Genomic DNA, 16,955 nt, shown 5'->3' with positions numbered 1-16,955 from the left:
TGCTCGTTTTCACCATTTTTGCTTGGTTCTCTTTTTTCTCTGCTCTCGCTGTGTCCATTTAATGCAATTTAAGCCGGTCTTTGCAATCTCTCATAAACACAGGTTCAGTGTTCTGATTATAGATACTCTGATATGGGCAGGTACACATTTTACTATCTGCCCATCATTAGAAACTAAACAGAACCCTGCACACAGTAGCCCCTGCACACAGTGTCCAGAGCCACTCCCAGTCTGCAGTGTCCGGTTTTCTATCCTATGCAAACATATGCAAACTATAGAGCCGGACTATCATTATTTACATTTGTGTCAATTGGAAGATTGTCGTTTCCATGTTACAGCTGTAAGCTAATGCAGTATTAAAAGGCCTGCCCATACAGGAAATCGAACCCTTGTGTTATCCACTATGCTAACCAACCATACTACAATAATACTGTGTCCCATTTACCTCCTAAGTCAGATGTCAGAGCTGGGAATGACATCAAACCCAAGCTGAGCGTGTTCCAGTTAAACATTAAGAAAACCCTATTCCCTTTATTAGCTTGTTCCTGGTTAGCATTGTTAGTGATGTTATACCTGTGGATAATTTATACATCCAAACACCACAGAAATGCATTCACATACAGCAGTGGGAAAGTAATGTGTGTATGACTGATTTAATGAGTCACTAATAGATAGAAGTGCTAATAAACTGTATAACACTACTGTGTTTACACACTGTTGATATGCAGGCGGCCATCTTGGATTCTGAACTCACTGTTGGTGAGGCTCTCGTGACATTCAAAGTATGAAATCCGACTTGTGGGTGATTGCCAGTTGAAACTTCCCACTTGGAACTTAAATAAACTGACATCTGAGTTCAAATGGAATGCAGCACAAGCTCATGTTGTCTCCCCTCTCTTCAGACTTAATTTGCTCTCTCCCTACAGTGATTGGTTCAGTGGTGCACTTGCTCTTCCCTGGCTCCACCCAATCAGCCCTCCACATATCTCTAGTCAATCAAGGACTTCTTTGCTCACAAACTTAAACCCATATTTTTCATTTCTGTTTGTGGAGCCCTAGCTTTATTACTTTTGTCTTGTTTTGTTTTTCTTTTCTACTCACTGACTCTTGCCTTATTTTTGGACTCTAATTAAGGATTAACCTGGCATGTACCTGCATGCCTGTGTTTTGACTCCTGCCTATTTAGATGATGAGTCTTTGCAATCTGCCACAATGCCCCTTTCATTTCAGCTATTATTAATCGCAGTGTCAAATTACAAACTCAAATGGCCTCCCCCCACCCACCCACACCTTTCCCCACCAAGGCTTGCCTAGTGTTTCTGTGTTGTTCGCCAGGCACATGCAGCCAACTTCTGTAACTGAACTCTGCAGGAGTGGAGGGAGGATCCATGTTGATTTTTTTGCGGAACTGAAAGTCAAGAAAAGCATGAAGGATGCATTCAAGGCCAACATTTACATACACTACTATACTTCTACTACTATAATATATAAATGATTTTAAAATGCATATATAGCTGTTGGGTCTTTGAATTATAAATCATTATTCTATTGAGAGTGGTCATATTACTCAGCAGTACCAGTGGCAAATAAAAGGACATTGCTTGTATTTCCTTGGTTAGAGGGTGTGGCTTCCTTGTCTCAGCTGACTGAACGTGAGAATGTGTGTGTGTTTTTAAGTGTGTAAGGCAAACAGAAGAGCTCAGTGCTCAGCCGAGAGCCACTGGAGTTCAAAGAAGCTGCTTCATCACAAAATCTTGTATTAAATTGCAACATACTGCATAACCCTCGCTTCAGCTGAGTGGATAGCAACAAGCTGTTATCCACAGTGGAAGGAACTGTTCCTCATATTTGGGAAAATATTGGAAAATCTAAAACAGTTTGGCATATTGCTGTCACACCGCAGATCCTAAGGTAGGTAAATAATCAGTTATCTATATTGTTTTGTTGGGGTGTTTTTTTCATCTTAAGTTTTTGATCATATAATGTAATATAATATAATTCCAACACTACAGTTCTCTAACCATTTACAATTGCCCATATCTTGTATGTATAAGGGATCTAAACTTTCAGAAACAGAATTTCAAAATAATCTGGCAAAGATGTAAAAAATAAGTCTCCTTTATAATAAATCCATCCATCCATCCATTATCTGTAACCGCTTATCCAATTTAGGGTCGCGGGGGGTCCAGAGCCTACCTGGAATCATCGGGCGCAAGGCGGGAATACACCCTGGAGGGGACGCCAGTCCTTCACAGGGCAACACAGACACACACACATTCACTCAAACACTCACACCTACGGACACTTTCGAGTTGCCAATCCACCTGCAACGTGTGTTTTTGGACTGTGGGAGGAAACCGGAGCACCTGGAGGAAACCCACACGGACACGGGGAGGACACACCAACTCCTCACAGACAGTCACCCGGAGCGGGAATCGAACCCACAAACTCCAGGCCCTTGGAGCTGTGTGACTGCGACACTACCTGCTGTGCCACTGTGCCGCCCCTTTATAATAAATGTTTAATGTAAATGTAAAATTAATAAATTTTTGATATGGAATAATTGTTTGGAAAGAAACTCACAGATTTCTTCATAATGAGGGTGATTGGAACCAGATGTCGCAGATATAGCCAGTCCAATGTTCTCTTACTGTCCACCATGTGAGTCTTTACGTGTGTGTGTCCTCGTGTGTTTATATAAAATTTAATGGAACGTGAGAATATAGTTTTACACTGTTTGTATATAATGTGTAATCTGGGCTGAAAGGGAAGAAGTAATACTTTATGTTTTCTTGGGTTATTGATTATTATTTACTTAAAAATTATTCGTTTCTGACTGAGATTCCAACTTAAACCTGGGACATTACATTGAAATTTAATGTGAGTATTTTGGGTTTTTTTTCCACCTGGTCCCTCCAAATATCCCATCCAATATTTCATCTGCTTTATCAGTTGTCTAAATATATAATCTAAAATAATTACGCTCAGACACAGGGAGAACACACCACACTCCTCACAGACAGTCACCCGGAGGAAACCCACGCAGACACAGGGAGAACACACCACACTCCTCACAGACAGCCACCCGGGGGTAACCCTCACAGACACAGGGAGAACACACCACACTCCTCACAGTCACCCGGAGCGGTGCTCGAACCCACAACCTTCAGGTCCCTGGAGTGGTGTGACTGCGACACTGTACCTACCCAGTACTTTTATGGTATACTTTTTATGGTAAAAAAATTTTAAATTATTAGAAATCAGGGAATTTGGCAATATGGTGGGGGTGATCCTAAATTTATACCAGTGGTGTAGTTAAAAAAAAATAATAAATATATATATAATATATATATATATATATATATATATATATATATATATATAACACTATATATCCATCCATCCATTATCCACCGCTATATATAACACTATATATAATAACACTATATGGAACCTTATTACAGGGTTAGCAGGGGGAATGTGAAAAGTAGTGGTCAGTGTGGTGGAGAAAATAAGTACAAGTATTAAGAATTGAAATCTAACAGAGCATTTGCAATCATAAAGTAGTTTATTAACCTTAAGGTGGTCAACACACAACAGCACAGAGTACTATGTGAATGTGGACAAAGAAGACGTTTTCACAGAGAGTTTATATAGGTAGTTTATATACGTCATAATCATAAGATAATCACTCTAAGTTTCTGCAAGCTTGGTTTCCTTAGAGACATCCCAGTTTGATATACCAGATGAGGGACAGACTGTTTTGTAAATGCGTGTTAATACATGTTCCAGAACTTCCATAATCCCATATCTTCCTGTTTTACACAGATTAGACAAGTTTTATGGATGTTTATAGATAATGTCCATTTTGAGCCCTGTGCAGTGGTTAAGAATGTTAGAAATGGGCTGTGACAGGAAATGTGTGTTTTGATAAGACCCTGTTTGACAACGGTCCTACAGAAATGTCACTGCACCCTCATTTGAGTGCCAAGTTCTTAAGACACATTCTTGAGTTGCTTTTTTATAGCTTTGTTGGGGTCAAATTCATGATCGTTAGAAATATTCACCCCTCCCTGGATCAACACCTTAAAGTTGTGGAGGGGTTTGTGTGCCTGTGTGAGCCTAGGAGCTGTGTTGTCGGGGGCAATAGCTCCTGGTATGGTCTCCCAAGGCAAAGTGGTCCTAGGTGATGGACCAGACCAAGAGTGATCCATAAAGACCCAGATGAAGAGAATAGCAAAAGTGACACAGCTTCCCTTGCCCAGAGTAGGGTTACCGGGGCCCCACCCTAGAGCCAGGCCTGGGGGAGGGGCTCCTTGGGGAGCGCCTGGTGGTGAACAGCTGTGTCAGTGTTTGGACCTCAAGTATTAGACTCAAGAGTCAAGCCACCTAGTGGTGAGTTGGATCAGATGGCGGGGGAGGATGCTGGACAGACCTGTCAGGCCCAAACGTGTGCTGAGGGTTTGCTGGGAACATTTGGCAGAGGAACCTGTCAGAAAGATCTTCAACTCCCACATCCGGCAGAGCTCTGACTGTATCCCGGGAGAGGCTGGTGACATTGAGTCCGAATGGGCCATGTTCCGAACCTCCATTGTTGAGGCGGCTGAACAGAGCTGTGGCTGCAAGGTTGTCAGTGCCTTTCGTGGTGGCAATCCCTGCACTTGGCGGTAGACACCCCAGGTGAGAGAGGCTGTCAAGCTGAAGAAAAAATCCTATCGAGCATGCTTGGCTCAGGGGACTCTGGAGGCAGCTGACAGGTACTGAAGAGCCAAGCGGCTCGCAGCTTCAGCTGTCACTGAGGCAAAATCTCGGGTGTGGGAGTAGTTCGGTGAGGACATGGAAAACATCTTTTGGTCGGCTCCAAGAAGATTCTGGCAAACAATCAGGCGACTCAGCAGTTCTCCACCAACACTGAATATGGTTGGGGTGAGGAGCTGTTGACCTCGACTGGGGACGTCATTAGGGGGTGGAAGGAATACTTTGAGGATCTTCTCAATCCAGTTTGCAGCCGAGTGTGAAGTGGTAGGGAGGAGGATCAGCACCTCCAAATCTGATTCCATGGTACTCAGTTGGAAAAGTGTGGAGTGCTCTCTCATGGTTGGAAGTGAGATCCTGCCTCAAGTGGAGGAGTTTAAATTCCTCGGGGTCTTGTTCACGAGTGAGGGAAAGATGGAGCGGGAGATTGACAGGCGGATTGGTGCAGCGTCAGCAGGAATGCGAACTGTGTACCGGTCCATTGTGGTGAAGAGGGAGCTGAGCAGAAAGGCAAAGCTCTCGATTTAACGTTCAATCTACGTCCCAACCCTCACCTATGGTCACGAACTTTGGGTAGTGACGGACAGAACGAGATCACGGGTACAAGCGGCTGAAATGAGTTTTCTCCGCAGGGCGTCTGGACTCTCCCTTAGAGACAGGGTTAGGAGCTCGGACATCCGGGAGAGACTCGAAGTGGAGCCGCTGCTCCTCCACGTCGAGAGGAGCCAGTTGAGGTGGTTTGGGCTTCTGGTCCGTATGCCCCCTGGATGCCTTCCTGGTGAGGTGTTCCTGGAATGTCCAATGGGGAGGAGGCCCCGGGGAAGACCAAGAACACGCTGGAGAGACTATGTGTCTCGACTGGCTTGGGAATGCCTCGGTATGCTCCCCAGTGGCTGGGGAGAGGGAGGTCTGGGTTTCTTTACTCGGACTGCTTCCCCTGCGTCCCGGACTCTGATAAGCAGTGGAAAATGGATGGATGGATAGAAATATTCTATCCATCCATCCATAAAAATATACCATAGAGTAGAGAGAACCTAGTGCTTTTCTTAATGATGAGATTTGTGGCCTTTTACCATTTATTAGGAGGCAGATAGTTATAGATAGCATAAACACTTTGAACAGCTGTGTCAGTGTTTGGACCTCAAGTATTAGACTCAAGTCAAGTCACAAATTTATTAACTCATTACTCATGAATCAGACTTCTTCCATTTCCCATATATTATGATTTGTGGTGAAAGTCAAATCAGAACCCCTTCTGTAACTCACTTATGGTACATTACCTTTTTAGCATTTCTGACCTTTAAAGAAAATATGAAAAAGACAGAAGAATTTGGTTGGATTGAATCTCAACATAGCCATCTAAAGTCTCACACTGCCTCCGTGACCTCTAACTATTTCATTAAATGCAAATCAACACCTTAGATTAAGTGAGACGGCCTGAGAACATTGAGAACAGCAGAACAACTGTAGATTGCAGATTTTTTCCCCTTATATTTATACTTTGTATTTTCCATCACAACCTAAAGGCAGATTTAGAAAGATAGTGGGTGGTGGGAGGGTTTTGTAACATTATGCAAGGTGTGTTTGATTGGTGGTGGAGGGAGATAATAAATGTCCTCCACGTTTTACATGTTAATTACCTATTTGTTTCTACAAAATATATTAAAAAATATATACGTTTTCAAGATGGCCTACAGAAAATGTGACCTTGTTTAGAGCATGCTGAGGAATTTCAGTGTTAGAACAACATGGCTAGCTTTAGGACAGGATTAAGTTACATGAGGGTAAGTGCTGATTCCCATGCTTATCTTTTGTCTCCCGTTAAGCTCTAATGAATTTCTCTGTTCTATTTGGTTAAAAAAAAATAGCAGAGAATAACTCCTATCATGGCAAGTTAAAAAGCTCAAACTTTGAATCTTCAGGAAGTTGCAAAATGTCTTGTAAAAGTCACATGGTACTCATAAATGAGCCATTAAAAAGGTTAACTCATCCCCCTCCAATACCACCAGCTATATAACTATAATGTTATCTACAGTGCACCTGCCAATACAGAGAGATTTACTGCCAGCTTTAACTGCAAAGTGATAAAGCTTTTTAACACAGACCCAAACTGTGGACTGGTACAGATCATCACTTTAACAACTATATAGATACATCATACACAGTGCTAAAACTAAATGTTTAAAATCACTAGATGTAGAAGGCTTTATCAAGTTACAGTTGGCAGTGGTAATTGTGTTGGATGAAGCACCACTTCTACACAGCCCAGTGTTTGAGTTTTATACACCTCAAGCTGGCACTTGACACTGAGCATAGTGGGCTTAGGCTCATGTATAGCTGCTCCAGTGTGTTCCACTCAGTTTCATGTTTATCTATGGCATTACACCCTGAATATCTTTGTCCACAATGAGTGAACCTTACAGCGGCTGCACTCACTGATTATGGAGTGTCACACTGTGTACCTAAATATCATATTAAACATGAATTCTTAATGTTTTGGTTCTTTATAAGCTAGCACAAATCTGATTGAAATGTTTGTCTACCAGTCTACCAGGAAGTCTCTCACCCACCCAAAACAATTCTCATAAAAGGAAACACACAGCTAGGTCCAAGCTATCATCCATCAAAGTCCAGATAAACAATGGAAGTTTAGTTTGTTTTGTTTTTCTTCCTTTTTGGAGTTATCTTGATTCTAAATGGGATTTCTGGGAGTTCATTCTAAAAAGTTTAACTTTAGTAGGTTGCGTTTTTGTGCAGTAATATGTGGGAGCAGTTTTGTGTTCATAAAGGTCATTGTTTTAATAAATTAAGCTAGGTTTCTTTTCCATGTTAAAAATTTTAGAAAGTCATTTTAAATTTCCTTTTACTTTTTAAAATTTAAAATTATGAATGAACATTTTCTCTGGATACAGAGCCTGTCTTGGAGTCAGTGTGAGTCCCAACACACCATTCTCAGCCCTAAGAATATAGCCCATTCACAACATTCTTAGCCCTAAGAATATTTGACCACCCAATATTTTGGTGTCCAAACGTTGCTTTAGTTTTCACTGAAACTTTGAGGCTAATAGCTAAAGACTTTTTAGCTATGTTAGCCTGGTAGCTTTTATTTAAAGATACGAGCAAATTCAAGCACATATTTTTCATGGGTTTTATTTTTCAACTGTATCAGAAATTATACTGTTCAAAGCTAAATGCTAACATTAATATTAGGTAATATTTCTTTAGCTTCTCTATAGTTCTGATACCAGTTTTCCAAAAATAAATAAATAAATAAATAAATAAATAAATAAATAAATATAACCCCTAAAACTAACTGAACAGGCATTTCCATTTTTGGGGTCAAAACATTCTTTATTTTTTTTTAAGAAAAATATATTCTTTGGTAGTTCTCACACACACACACACACACACACACACACACACACACACACACACACACACCTAGAGTTTCTTGTTCAAGGGCAACACAGCCATGGAAATTGAGGGAGGAGAAAATGCAGTCCTCTTACTCCCCAACTCCAATTTTTCCTGCCAGCCAAGGGAATTGAAAAGTCAGTCTTTATTTCAAATCCCACTAGCCTTTAGGCCACAGCTCAGGTGTGGTGGGGCATAATTAAAAAAGGGTAAATATACATATGGATATGAAGGATTTTTTCTTTGTGTAACCTATATGTAAATAGCTTAGAACATTGGGTTTTACCTTTCAGAGGTCATAATGAAAGGCAGTATTTCCTCCTATAACCCCCTCCTATTATTCCAAAGGCTATGCATTGTTTGAACTTCTTTATTCTGAGTGGAAGTACGCTGATGCAAACCTACACAAATTAACTCTGTGACCTGGAAAGTCAAAAGAGAATGTGCACACAAAGTAAGATCCACCAGAATAAGATAAATAATGTAAATATGCTTTTACATAGTTAAATCCATACTTACAGTAGTAATTGTCACAAATGCTAACAGTGAAGCGTTAATATTTTCCCAATGAAAATAGCTTTCCTGAGTATATCAAAATGCTACTACTACTACTACTACTACTACTACTAATAATAATAATAATATTAAAAAGATTAATTGAGTAATAGCATAAACAAACTAAAAAACAAAATTCAGCCATGTAAAGTCATCCATTTAAATAAGCCAACATTTAAATAAGCTCATTTTAGCCTCTTGAAATATAGCCATTTAAGGTGGAACTGAGCATTTTTATGCTTTATGTTATAACTTTAGCAGATTGTTTTTAACCTCAGCAGTGTGAGAGAGTGATTTGAACTGAAAGATATTAACTCTTGCCCTTATGATTCAGTCATCACACCTGTCTGTTTAGCGTCTACCACTTTTTTTACACTTAAATGTCAGTTGACAGTGTTCATATACTGGTAACATTTCTTCACTTTTATCAGGTCACATTTGCACCACATAAAAAAATTGTTTTTCTGTTCACATACTCAGAGAGAAAACCTCAGGAAAACATCATGGCTTCGAGTGGTAAGTGTGTTAAAACATTCCTCAGCAAATATTAACTCCACATCTGGCGAGTCAATAAATGTGTAGGGACAAAATATAGCTTTGACATAGCTACTGAGAATCGAGTTTGTTAAACATGATCAAGGTACATTTATTTTGTACCTCATGTTCATCATGTATCTCATGTTTATAGATAAGGTTAAAGTCTGGGTCGTATAGGCTATGACGAGGTCAATAAAACCATAATTTCTCAGTCTACAAGAGTTGTTTAATTAGGATTCAAGCCTGGACGAAGAGACTTAACCCAGTCCTAAATCCCAAAAATAATCAAAATTAACAAATTTACAAATGTAGTTGAATATGCGATTAAAGTCTTTTAGAACTTCTTACTTCTAAAAATGGATACTACAAATTAGATTAGATCTAGTGCATGTTAGCAATGTTAGCTGAACAGATCTTGGCTGTTTGTAGTAGCCAACTATAGTATTAATTTTTTTTGTAGTTGGGTAATACAGTACAGATGATAATTATTATTATTTTTTTTCATTAGTTAAACTTTGTATTTTGCCAATTTTAACTCTTTCAAATTCAACTGATTTCACAGGTAACACTATTGATTTTCAGCTAAAAGGAAATAACGTTTATCCTGCTCCCAATTATGGTCAAGTGCCAGTTCCACCCGGTATGTTTTACATCACATATCTGTAACAAAGATAACAAAAAAGTAGAGTGTCAAAAAGTAGATTGTTTTGTAGAGTGTCATTATGGTTCCTTATTAATTGATAACTTATTAATGGATAATACTTTAATGTTCTTTCATAGTAGCCATTTTGGAGATGGCTTCTCTTCTCTTCTCATTGCTCACTAGCAACTCAATGTAGAGTCAGAACATGTCACACATTGAATAATATATTGGATATATATTGGATAAACTTATAAAACATGGATAAACATGTAGAATTAAGTTTTGTTAAGCATATACAATCTAAATTATTATTGTTTTAGTTATTATTCAAAATAATGATATATAAATGTAGACTAATGTTAATATTTTTGACTGTTCTCAGGATACATTCCCCCTCAGGCTCCTATGATGATGCCTGTCCCACAGCGGCCTCTCGGCTGCCCCCCTGGGCTGGAGTATCTCACTCAGGTGAGGTCAAGTGTTATCAACAAAAGTCACGGTGTCTGTCTGGTGGATGGAAAATAGACAAAAATAAAGATATTTATCAGTAATGACTAAGCACATTCAACACCCACTAATAAGGGTTTGGCATAGTCTTTCCCATATAACAGAGCACTGTTATCCTACAGAAAATGTGTATATGGGTAGTTATGCAATCTTTGACTTTCCCTTCTCTTTGCATTGGCCAGATTGACCAGCTCCTCATCCATCAGAAAGTAGAGCTGGCCGAGGGTAAGCTTTGTTACATTTGTTGACATTACATCTTATGTGACGGTTTGGCAACCCACATTAACACTAGCTCAAAGGTTAATGACATGAGCAAATAGAAGCCTCGATGGCTGCACCTTTTAGGAGAATTTATAACAGGTATAGTGGTTGTCAACTTTCCCAACAGGAAATAGTGCACAGTATAGTTGAATTTGACTTATATGTCAATAATATGATATGAATGTATCAGACACAGCACTGCTGTTGGAGTGGTTTTAATCATTAAGGAATAATTACTTACTGCACTGTAATGTTAAATAAAAACTAACAAAGCACAGGTATATGAACTTTATGAATACCTCTAGGTCATCCCACGGGTGTTTGATAAGATTAAGGTCAGGGATCTGTGCATACTTGTTCAGATGTTTTTAGGGCAAAGCTACTGCCAGCCCACAAACTGTGAAATCAAACCCTTTTTTTTTTTCCTTTGATGAATTAATAAGAGTATGAATGAATACGGTGAAAACTACAACAGAGAAGAAAGAGAGTAAAACGAAGTGACCAACACAAGCTTTTCTGCTCCTTGCACCTCACTCCTGGGGTTCCTGGGTTTGAAAGTGAAAAGAGGCTTGTTCTCAGCAAGGATTTAAATCAGTCGTTCTGAACAGGGCTGTTTAGACTAGGGGACAAAAGTGCTCTGTTGTTTGAGATTTATATTATTTTGATGCAAACACCTCACAGATGTTGCATTAAGACCCCAGAACTGTGCTCACTTTGGAAACGTGGTACATTTTGTGCCCTTTTAAACTTTGGCTATACACTCAGACAGGTGTTTTCTGGGTTGGTCCAGTCCTCCAGATGGTGTAAGGTCACACTCCAGGGAAGGATTTTTATTGTTATTAATATATATATATATATATATATATATATATATATATATATATATATATTTGGTTTAACAAAAGTAACAAATGGTAGGTTGCATAACTAGAAACCTCTTCTCTTTTTCTTTTCACTTTGCAAACTATGTGTCTTCTGCTGCTTAACTGAGCTATTTTCTGTGCTGCTAAGAACTGGTTTGTGGGGGTTCTAAGAGCATTTCTAGAAGTTGCATCCTCTTGCTTTTCTGTGTTCAGTTGTTTTAGGCTGGGAGACCAATAACAAGTACGTGGTGAAGAACAGTCTCGGGCAGCAGGTGTTTTACGTGGCCGAGGAGACGGACTGCTGCACCAGGCAGTTCTGTGGACCCATGCGCTCCTTCGTCCTCCATGTCCAGGACAACATGGGTCAGGAGGTGATGTCCATCTCTCGGCCCTATAGATGCAGCAGTTGCTTCTGTCCCTGCTGCCTGCAAGAGGTAATAAATTATCCACTTTAAATCCATCTTCAATACTGAATTGTTGGCCAATGCATTACTTATACCACCAAATGTATTATTTATACATTTATCTTAACAAAGTTGATTGAAAACATTGTACCATTGAACAGTTTTAAGGTAATGGTGAAGTCAATTGGGTCCAGGTTTTCATTGTATAGAAAAGATAAGGTTAATCTGAATATATTTTTGTGTTTATTATTTGTTGGAACTCTGTGTTGCTGCCATTTTTGGCCAGGTCTCCATTGTAAAAGGTCTCACCTGGTTAAATAAATAATAATAATAAAAAAAATGAGATGTTTTATTAATAAATACATTTTTAAAAATCTTAAATTGCAGCCCGCATGAAATGAAGAATCACAAAAATGTGTAGTCCCTGAATATGTTTACGCTGCACAGAAGGGGTCCCCAAACTGGCCAACCATGTTTAAAATAGGTTTAGTACAAAAATTAGGATGTCTTTGTCTAGAGGCTTTTCCATAACAGGAAGAATATCATTGGAGAAAATGATTGTTTAAACATGTGGGGGACCCGCTCTATGGAGCATAAACTGCTTCATTCAGGGATGACAAATTGATATTGATTCTTCTTCATATGAGTTGCCCTTTTTTTTTAAATAAAAATAAATATAAGTAATATAAAGTCACTTCAATTCAATAAAGTCAATTCATAAATACTGACACATTGCTCCTTTAGATTTTCTAAAAATATTGACCAGTTCAGACCTGTAAGATGAAAGCTATAGCTCAGTGGGGAGGGAAATTCAGAAACAGTAAATTATTAACCGCATCTCCCTAATGCATTCCCTCTAGTGTCTTTGTTTGTTCACGACCTTCTTCCTGTGACTGAAATGAGATATTTTTGTTCTCCATTCAGCTTGAGGTCCAGGCTCCTCCCGGAAATCCAATCGGATACGTCATTCAGAACTGGCACCTATTTTTACCCAAATTTACTATTCAGAACGAGCAGAGAGAGGGGGTCCTGAAGATCAAGGGTCCATTCTGTGCCTGTAAATGCTGTGCAGACGTGAATTTTGAGGTACTGTCCATAGAAGGGGAAACATGTGGCACCTAGGTCTGGATAGCAGAGATTATGTATGTGTATCGGTGATGAATATCTTCCGCCCAGGCCAGTTTTTAAGTCTCAGATATAAGGTCAGTGGTCGAACTTTGCAAGTTAGTATCACTACATTATCAATACATGTTTCCATTCTTCTGTATTTTCTTACCAGTTTAAAAAGTAAAGTATATTTCACTTGCAGACTATTACCTAGAACCTGTGATGGCTCAGTATTGATCTACTCTGATGAAAACACTGTGGATAGCAACAATTTATTGTTCACTGTGTTTATGCAGTTAAGTGTATCAGAGCAAGACCTTGTGCTTTGTGGTGTTTTCCTAGTTGTGAAACTTCAGAGTCTGTGTTTCTTGTCTTTCCTCAGGTTCTGTCCCTGGACGAGACCGCCAATGTGGGCAGGATCAGTAAACAGTGGACAGGACTGGTGCAAGAGGCCTTTACAGATGCTGACAATTTTGGCATAAATTTCCCCATTGATCTGGACGTGAAGATCAAAGCTCTCCTCTTCGGGGCCTGCTTTCTCATCGTAAGCACAGATTTAAAGCCAGTCATTTTTCCCAACAAATAAACAAACCAAACACAGCACAAAACAATAACTTGTTAAATAAATTCTCAATTATTTGATTATTATGTTCATGTTTTTCAATGAAATGCAAACCAAGAGATGAAGAATGCAATGTAAATTTGAAGTCCCTCAACAAACATATTTATGCTCCATAGTACAGGCCCCTGTTTATAGGGGAAGCCATGTTTAAAATGATTTTAAATAAGTACAGAATCTTTGACACATCCAGACCACCAGGTGTCAGTATAATGAGTGTTTAATAATGTGAGGTATGACACAATTTAAATATATTTGATTTACAAAATTGTAGGGGATAAAAAGAATTTAGATGTCATAATGGCCTGACTATGGAAGCAAATCTGTCATGAATTTTCAAGAACATGTTTTCACTGTTATTATTCAAGGTTAATAGATTCAGATAAAAAAATTCAAGCTCAAAAAATTTCAAACAATATATTTCAAAGTTGCTCAAATTCGGTACAAAATTCAGATACCAAAATACGAGTTACAAAAAATTCAGATACACATCCGGGATACAAAGGATGAGCAATCGATTCATTAGGATTTTCACTTTCACCTTAAATGCTGCACTAGTTGCATTCTGTCGCCGCTAGATGGCGAAATACCAACACAACTTCCACACCGTGGAAAATATACACGTTTATCTTCCTTCCGCGGATATTATCTCTTTATTTTCAAAGTGTCTCAAAAATCTGAAAGGCTCACTACAGACACAATATAATATTGTGTTCGCGACAGAATGCAACTACTGCAGAATTTAAGGTGAAAGAGAAAATCCTAATGAATCGATTGCTCATCTGTATCTGAATTTTTTGTAACTCGTATTTTGGCGTCTGAACTTCGTACAGAATTTGAGCAACTTTGAAATATATTGTTTGAATTTTTTTAAGCTTGAATTTTTTTATCTGAATTTATTAACCTTGAATAATAACAGTGAAAACATGTTCTTGAAAATTCACGAGTTCTATTCAAGAGCACTTATATTCAGACGCATAATTTCAGTGCAAAAATAATTCAGTTTTACAAATTCAAAGGTGGTAATATTTCAAAGTCAGCTGAGACAGATTTGACATCCAATCAGCTTCTTGCTGCTATGCCAATACTACTGTCCTTTTTCGTTTACATTTTCTCTATAAATCTTAAAATGACAATAACAGTAAAAATAAGTAGTGTTTAATGATGCAGACATATGGAAGATGCAGATTATATACTGAAAACATTTTATAAAAGAGAAACTTATAATTAGGCTAATGTGAGTTCTAACCCAGTCTAAATTAATCTCCTGTATTTTATTTTTATTTTTTTAAGGATTTTATGTTCTTTGAATATAAGCAAAACTGAGTGGATCACGGGTGTCTGTGTAAGAGGTTTGCCTTCAATTTAAACACTTTATAATGTATGTATAAACAGACATTGTTTTTGATAAACTTATTTATTCTATGTAAATCTATTGTTATTAAAACGTAATATGTATTTTTGTCTTTTCTAGTGTCACCATTTTGAGGGGAATACACATATCAGGATTTGCTATCAGGCAACACTACGGGCTTACCAAAGATATCAATGGAAATTACAGGAAAATTTATGCTTTGTATATAAATAATTTCATACAAATGCTTATTATATTTTATAAATATTTGCAACACTCATTGGAGCTCTTTCAGTGTTTTATACGATGTTATGTCTTTCTCTACATTAATATGTAATATTTTAAATAATACATTTATATTTTCATTTTATGACCTGTAGATGGCGCCAGAGTGCAAGATGTCACCAGGTGCTCCAACTGTTGAAACCCCGTAGTAGGAACTTCTGAAAACCCTCTGCCAGTACGAATTAGCGTTCAAAATTATGTAGACACCTCTTATTACTACTCAATTCATCTACTGAACAACCACACACGAACCTCACCAAGCTCAATGCCAAGTGCTAACAAGAGGAGTTTAAATGCCGTTTAAATCCCAGTAATTGGATGTTTTGCACTGGAACTGTGTTCTTTTGCGTGATGGAGCACCATTCAATATCTTAAAGCTGGCCTCACTCATGTCCTTGTAGCTGCCATCAAATCCTCACAGCAATGTTCCCAATCTTCCCTAAAGAGTAGAATTTTATGTGGTTGCTGACATAATGAAGCAGTGATAGAGCGTATACTATCATCACTAAGCAGACGCGCTTGGTTCCCGCTGTAAGGGTCCTGGGTGAGGAGGGCTCTGGGGGCTGTGGCTGTTGGATGTGATGGTTTGATCAATAATGGAGAACTCATCTGCTGATGGAGGTGCAGAGAGAGACAGGCAGCCTCCAGTGAAAGGCCTGATTGATGCTGATGTTCTGATATGTTCCTGTCACAAGATTCACATCTTACCACCAACATGGCTTCTGAATACAGACTATTATAAGGAGACATAATAAAGGAGGAGGAGACATGTCTGGGGTTGGGAAACGAATGGGAGGATTTGTAACACACAAAATGGAGCCTCTGACGGTGACATCCTAATTTCAAATTAATAGAGGAATGCATCAAATTTTCAGTGCTTCTAAAATCTGTGATGATGATGATGATAGTTACATGTATACACTACTTTTCTAGACCCCCAAACCACCAATGTGCAGTCTCCACACTACATATACTTGCAACTGTATGCTCTCAACACATCAGCTATTATTCAGAGAGGAGACGAGAGGAAGTGACTGAGCGGGTTTATTGAAGACGGGGACGATTAGCAGGTCAGAAGTGACCACTATGTCAGATTTTGCAAGACATCTGGGTCAGAACTCAAAACTTTAACCAGAAATGCAGAGGGATCTTTTATGATCTCCATTTTATGTTTCATACAAAGGATGGTGTAATTTATTTTAGTACAGTGTCCCTGTCACTGCACCCTGGCATTGGGACACAGAGCACAGCACCCCGTGTTGGCCCCCTAAACCAACTCCAGCAGCTCCTAGGAGGAGGATGAGATGGGACTCCATCTAAGTCCCCTGCAAAACCTCTCAGCTTCGGTGGCTTTGCATGTTTTCATGTTGTTACTATGGCTGCTAGCATAAAATATATATATGGCATTCTCCATAACTGATCTATGAAACAGTGCTGGAATCTGATTTCTGTATAACTCCACTCCTGCAGAATGAAGACACAACTTCAGAGGCCTGTAGCTCCGGTGGGTTATAATCAAACTGCACCTACACCCAACGATAAGCAGGATGAAGCTAGCATATGAGTTAGTGAACCATCCCTAGCAACCACATGAGTTGCTTTTGAAGGCCTCATGTTCCAGCAGAGAAGCAAAGGCCTGCTCCTGCATGTT

At 38.9% G+C, this 16,955-nt stretch overlaps 1 protein-coding gene across 4 annotated transcripts; it reads left to right on the top strand.

The window, feature by feature from the left end:
• Positions 1-1,690: 1,690 nt before the first annotated feature.
• LOC136707410 (phospholipid scramblase 1-like) lies at positions 1,691-15,310 on the top strand. Of its 4 annotated transcripts, none has more exons than XR_010804215.1 (10): positions 1,691-1,911; positions 9,205-9,240; positions 9,824-9,901; positions 10,287-10,372; positions 10,594-10,636; positions 11,749-11,969; positions 12,864-13,025; positions 13,429-13,590; positions 14,959-15,046; positions 15,140-15,310. XR_010804215.1 is itself a non-coding variant. In XM_066681459.1 (10 exons), the coding sequence occupies exons 2-9, from the start codon at positions 9,228-9,230 to the stop codon at positions 14,989-14,991; spliced, it is 798 nt and encodes a 265-aa protein (XP_066537556.1). In that variant the 5' UTR covers positions 1,691-1,911; positions 9,205-9,227; the 3' UTR covers positions 14,992-15,010; positions 15,140-15,310. The 4 variants fall into 4 exon arrangements, 3 of the variants coding, with proteins under 3 accessions (XP_066537556.1, XP_066537555.1, XP_066537557.1); XM_066681459.1 differs by having other exon boundaries at positions 14,959-15,010; XM_066681458.1 differs by having other exon boundaries at positions 14,959-15,017.
• Positions 15,311-16,955: the final 1,645 nt, after the last annotated feature.

The sequence above is a fragment of the Hoplias malabaricus genome, chromosome 9 (genome assembly GCF_029633855.1).
Source record: "Hoplias malabaricus isolate fHopMal1 chromosome 9, fHopMal1.hap1, whole genome shotgun sequence".
NCBI classification, from domain to species: Eukaryota; Metazoa; Chordata; class Actinopteri; order Characiformes; family Erythrinidae; genus Hoplias; species Hoplias malabaricus.
Note: the sequence above shows the minus strand (reverse complement) of the source record. Positions and strands in the feature narration are given on the sequence as shown.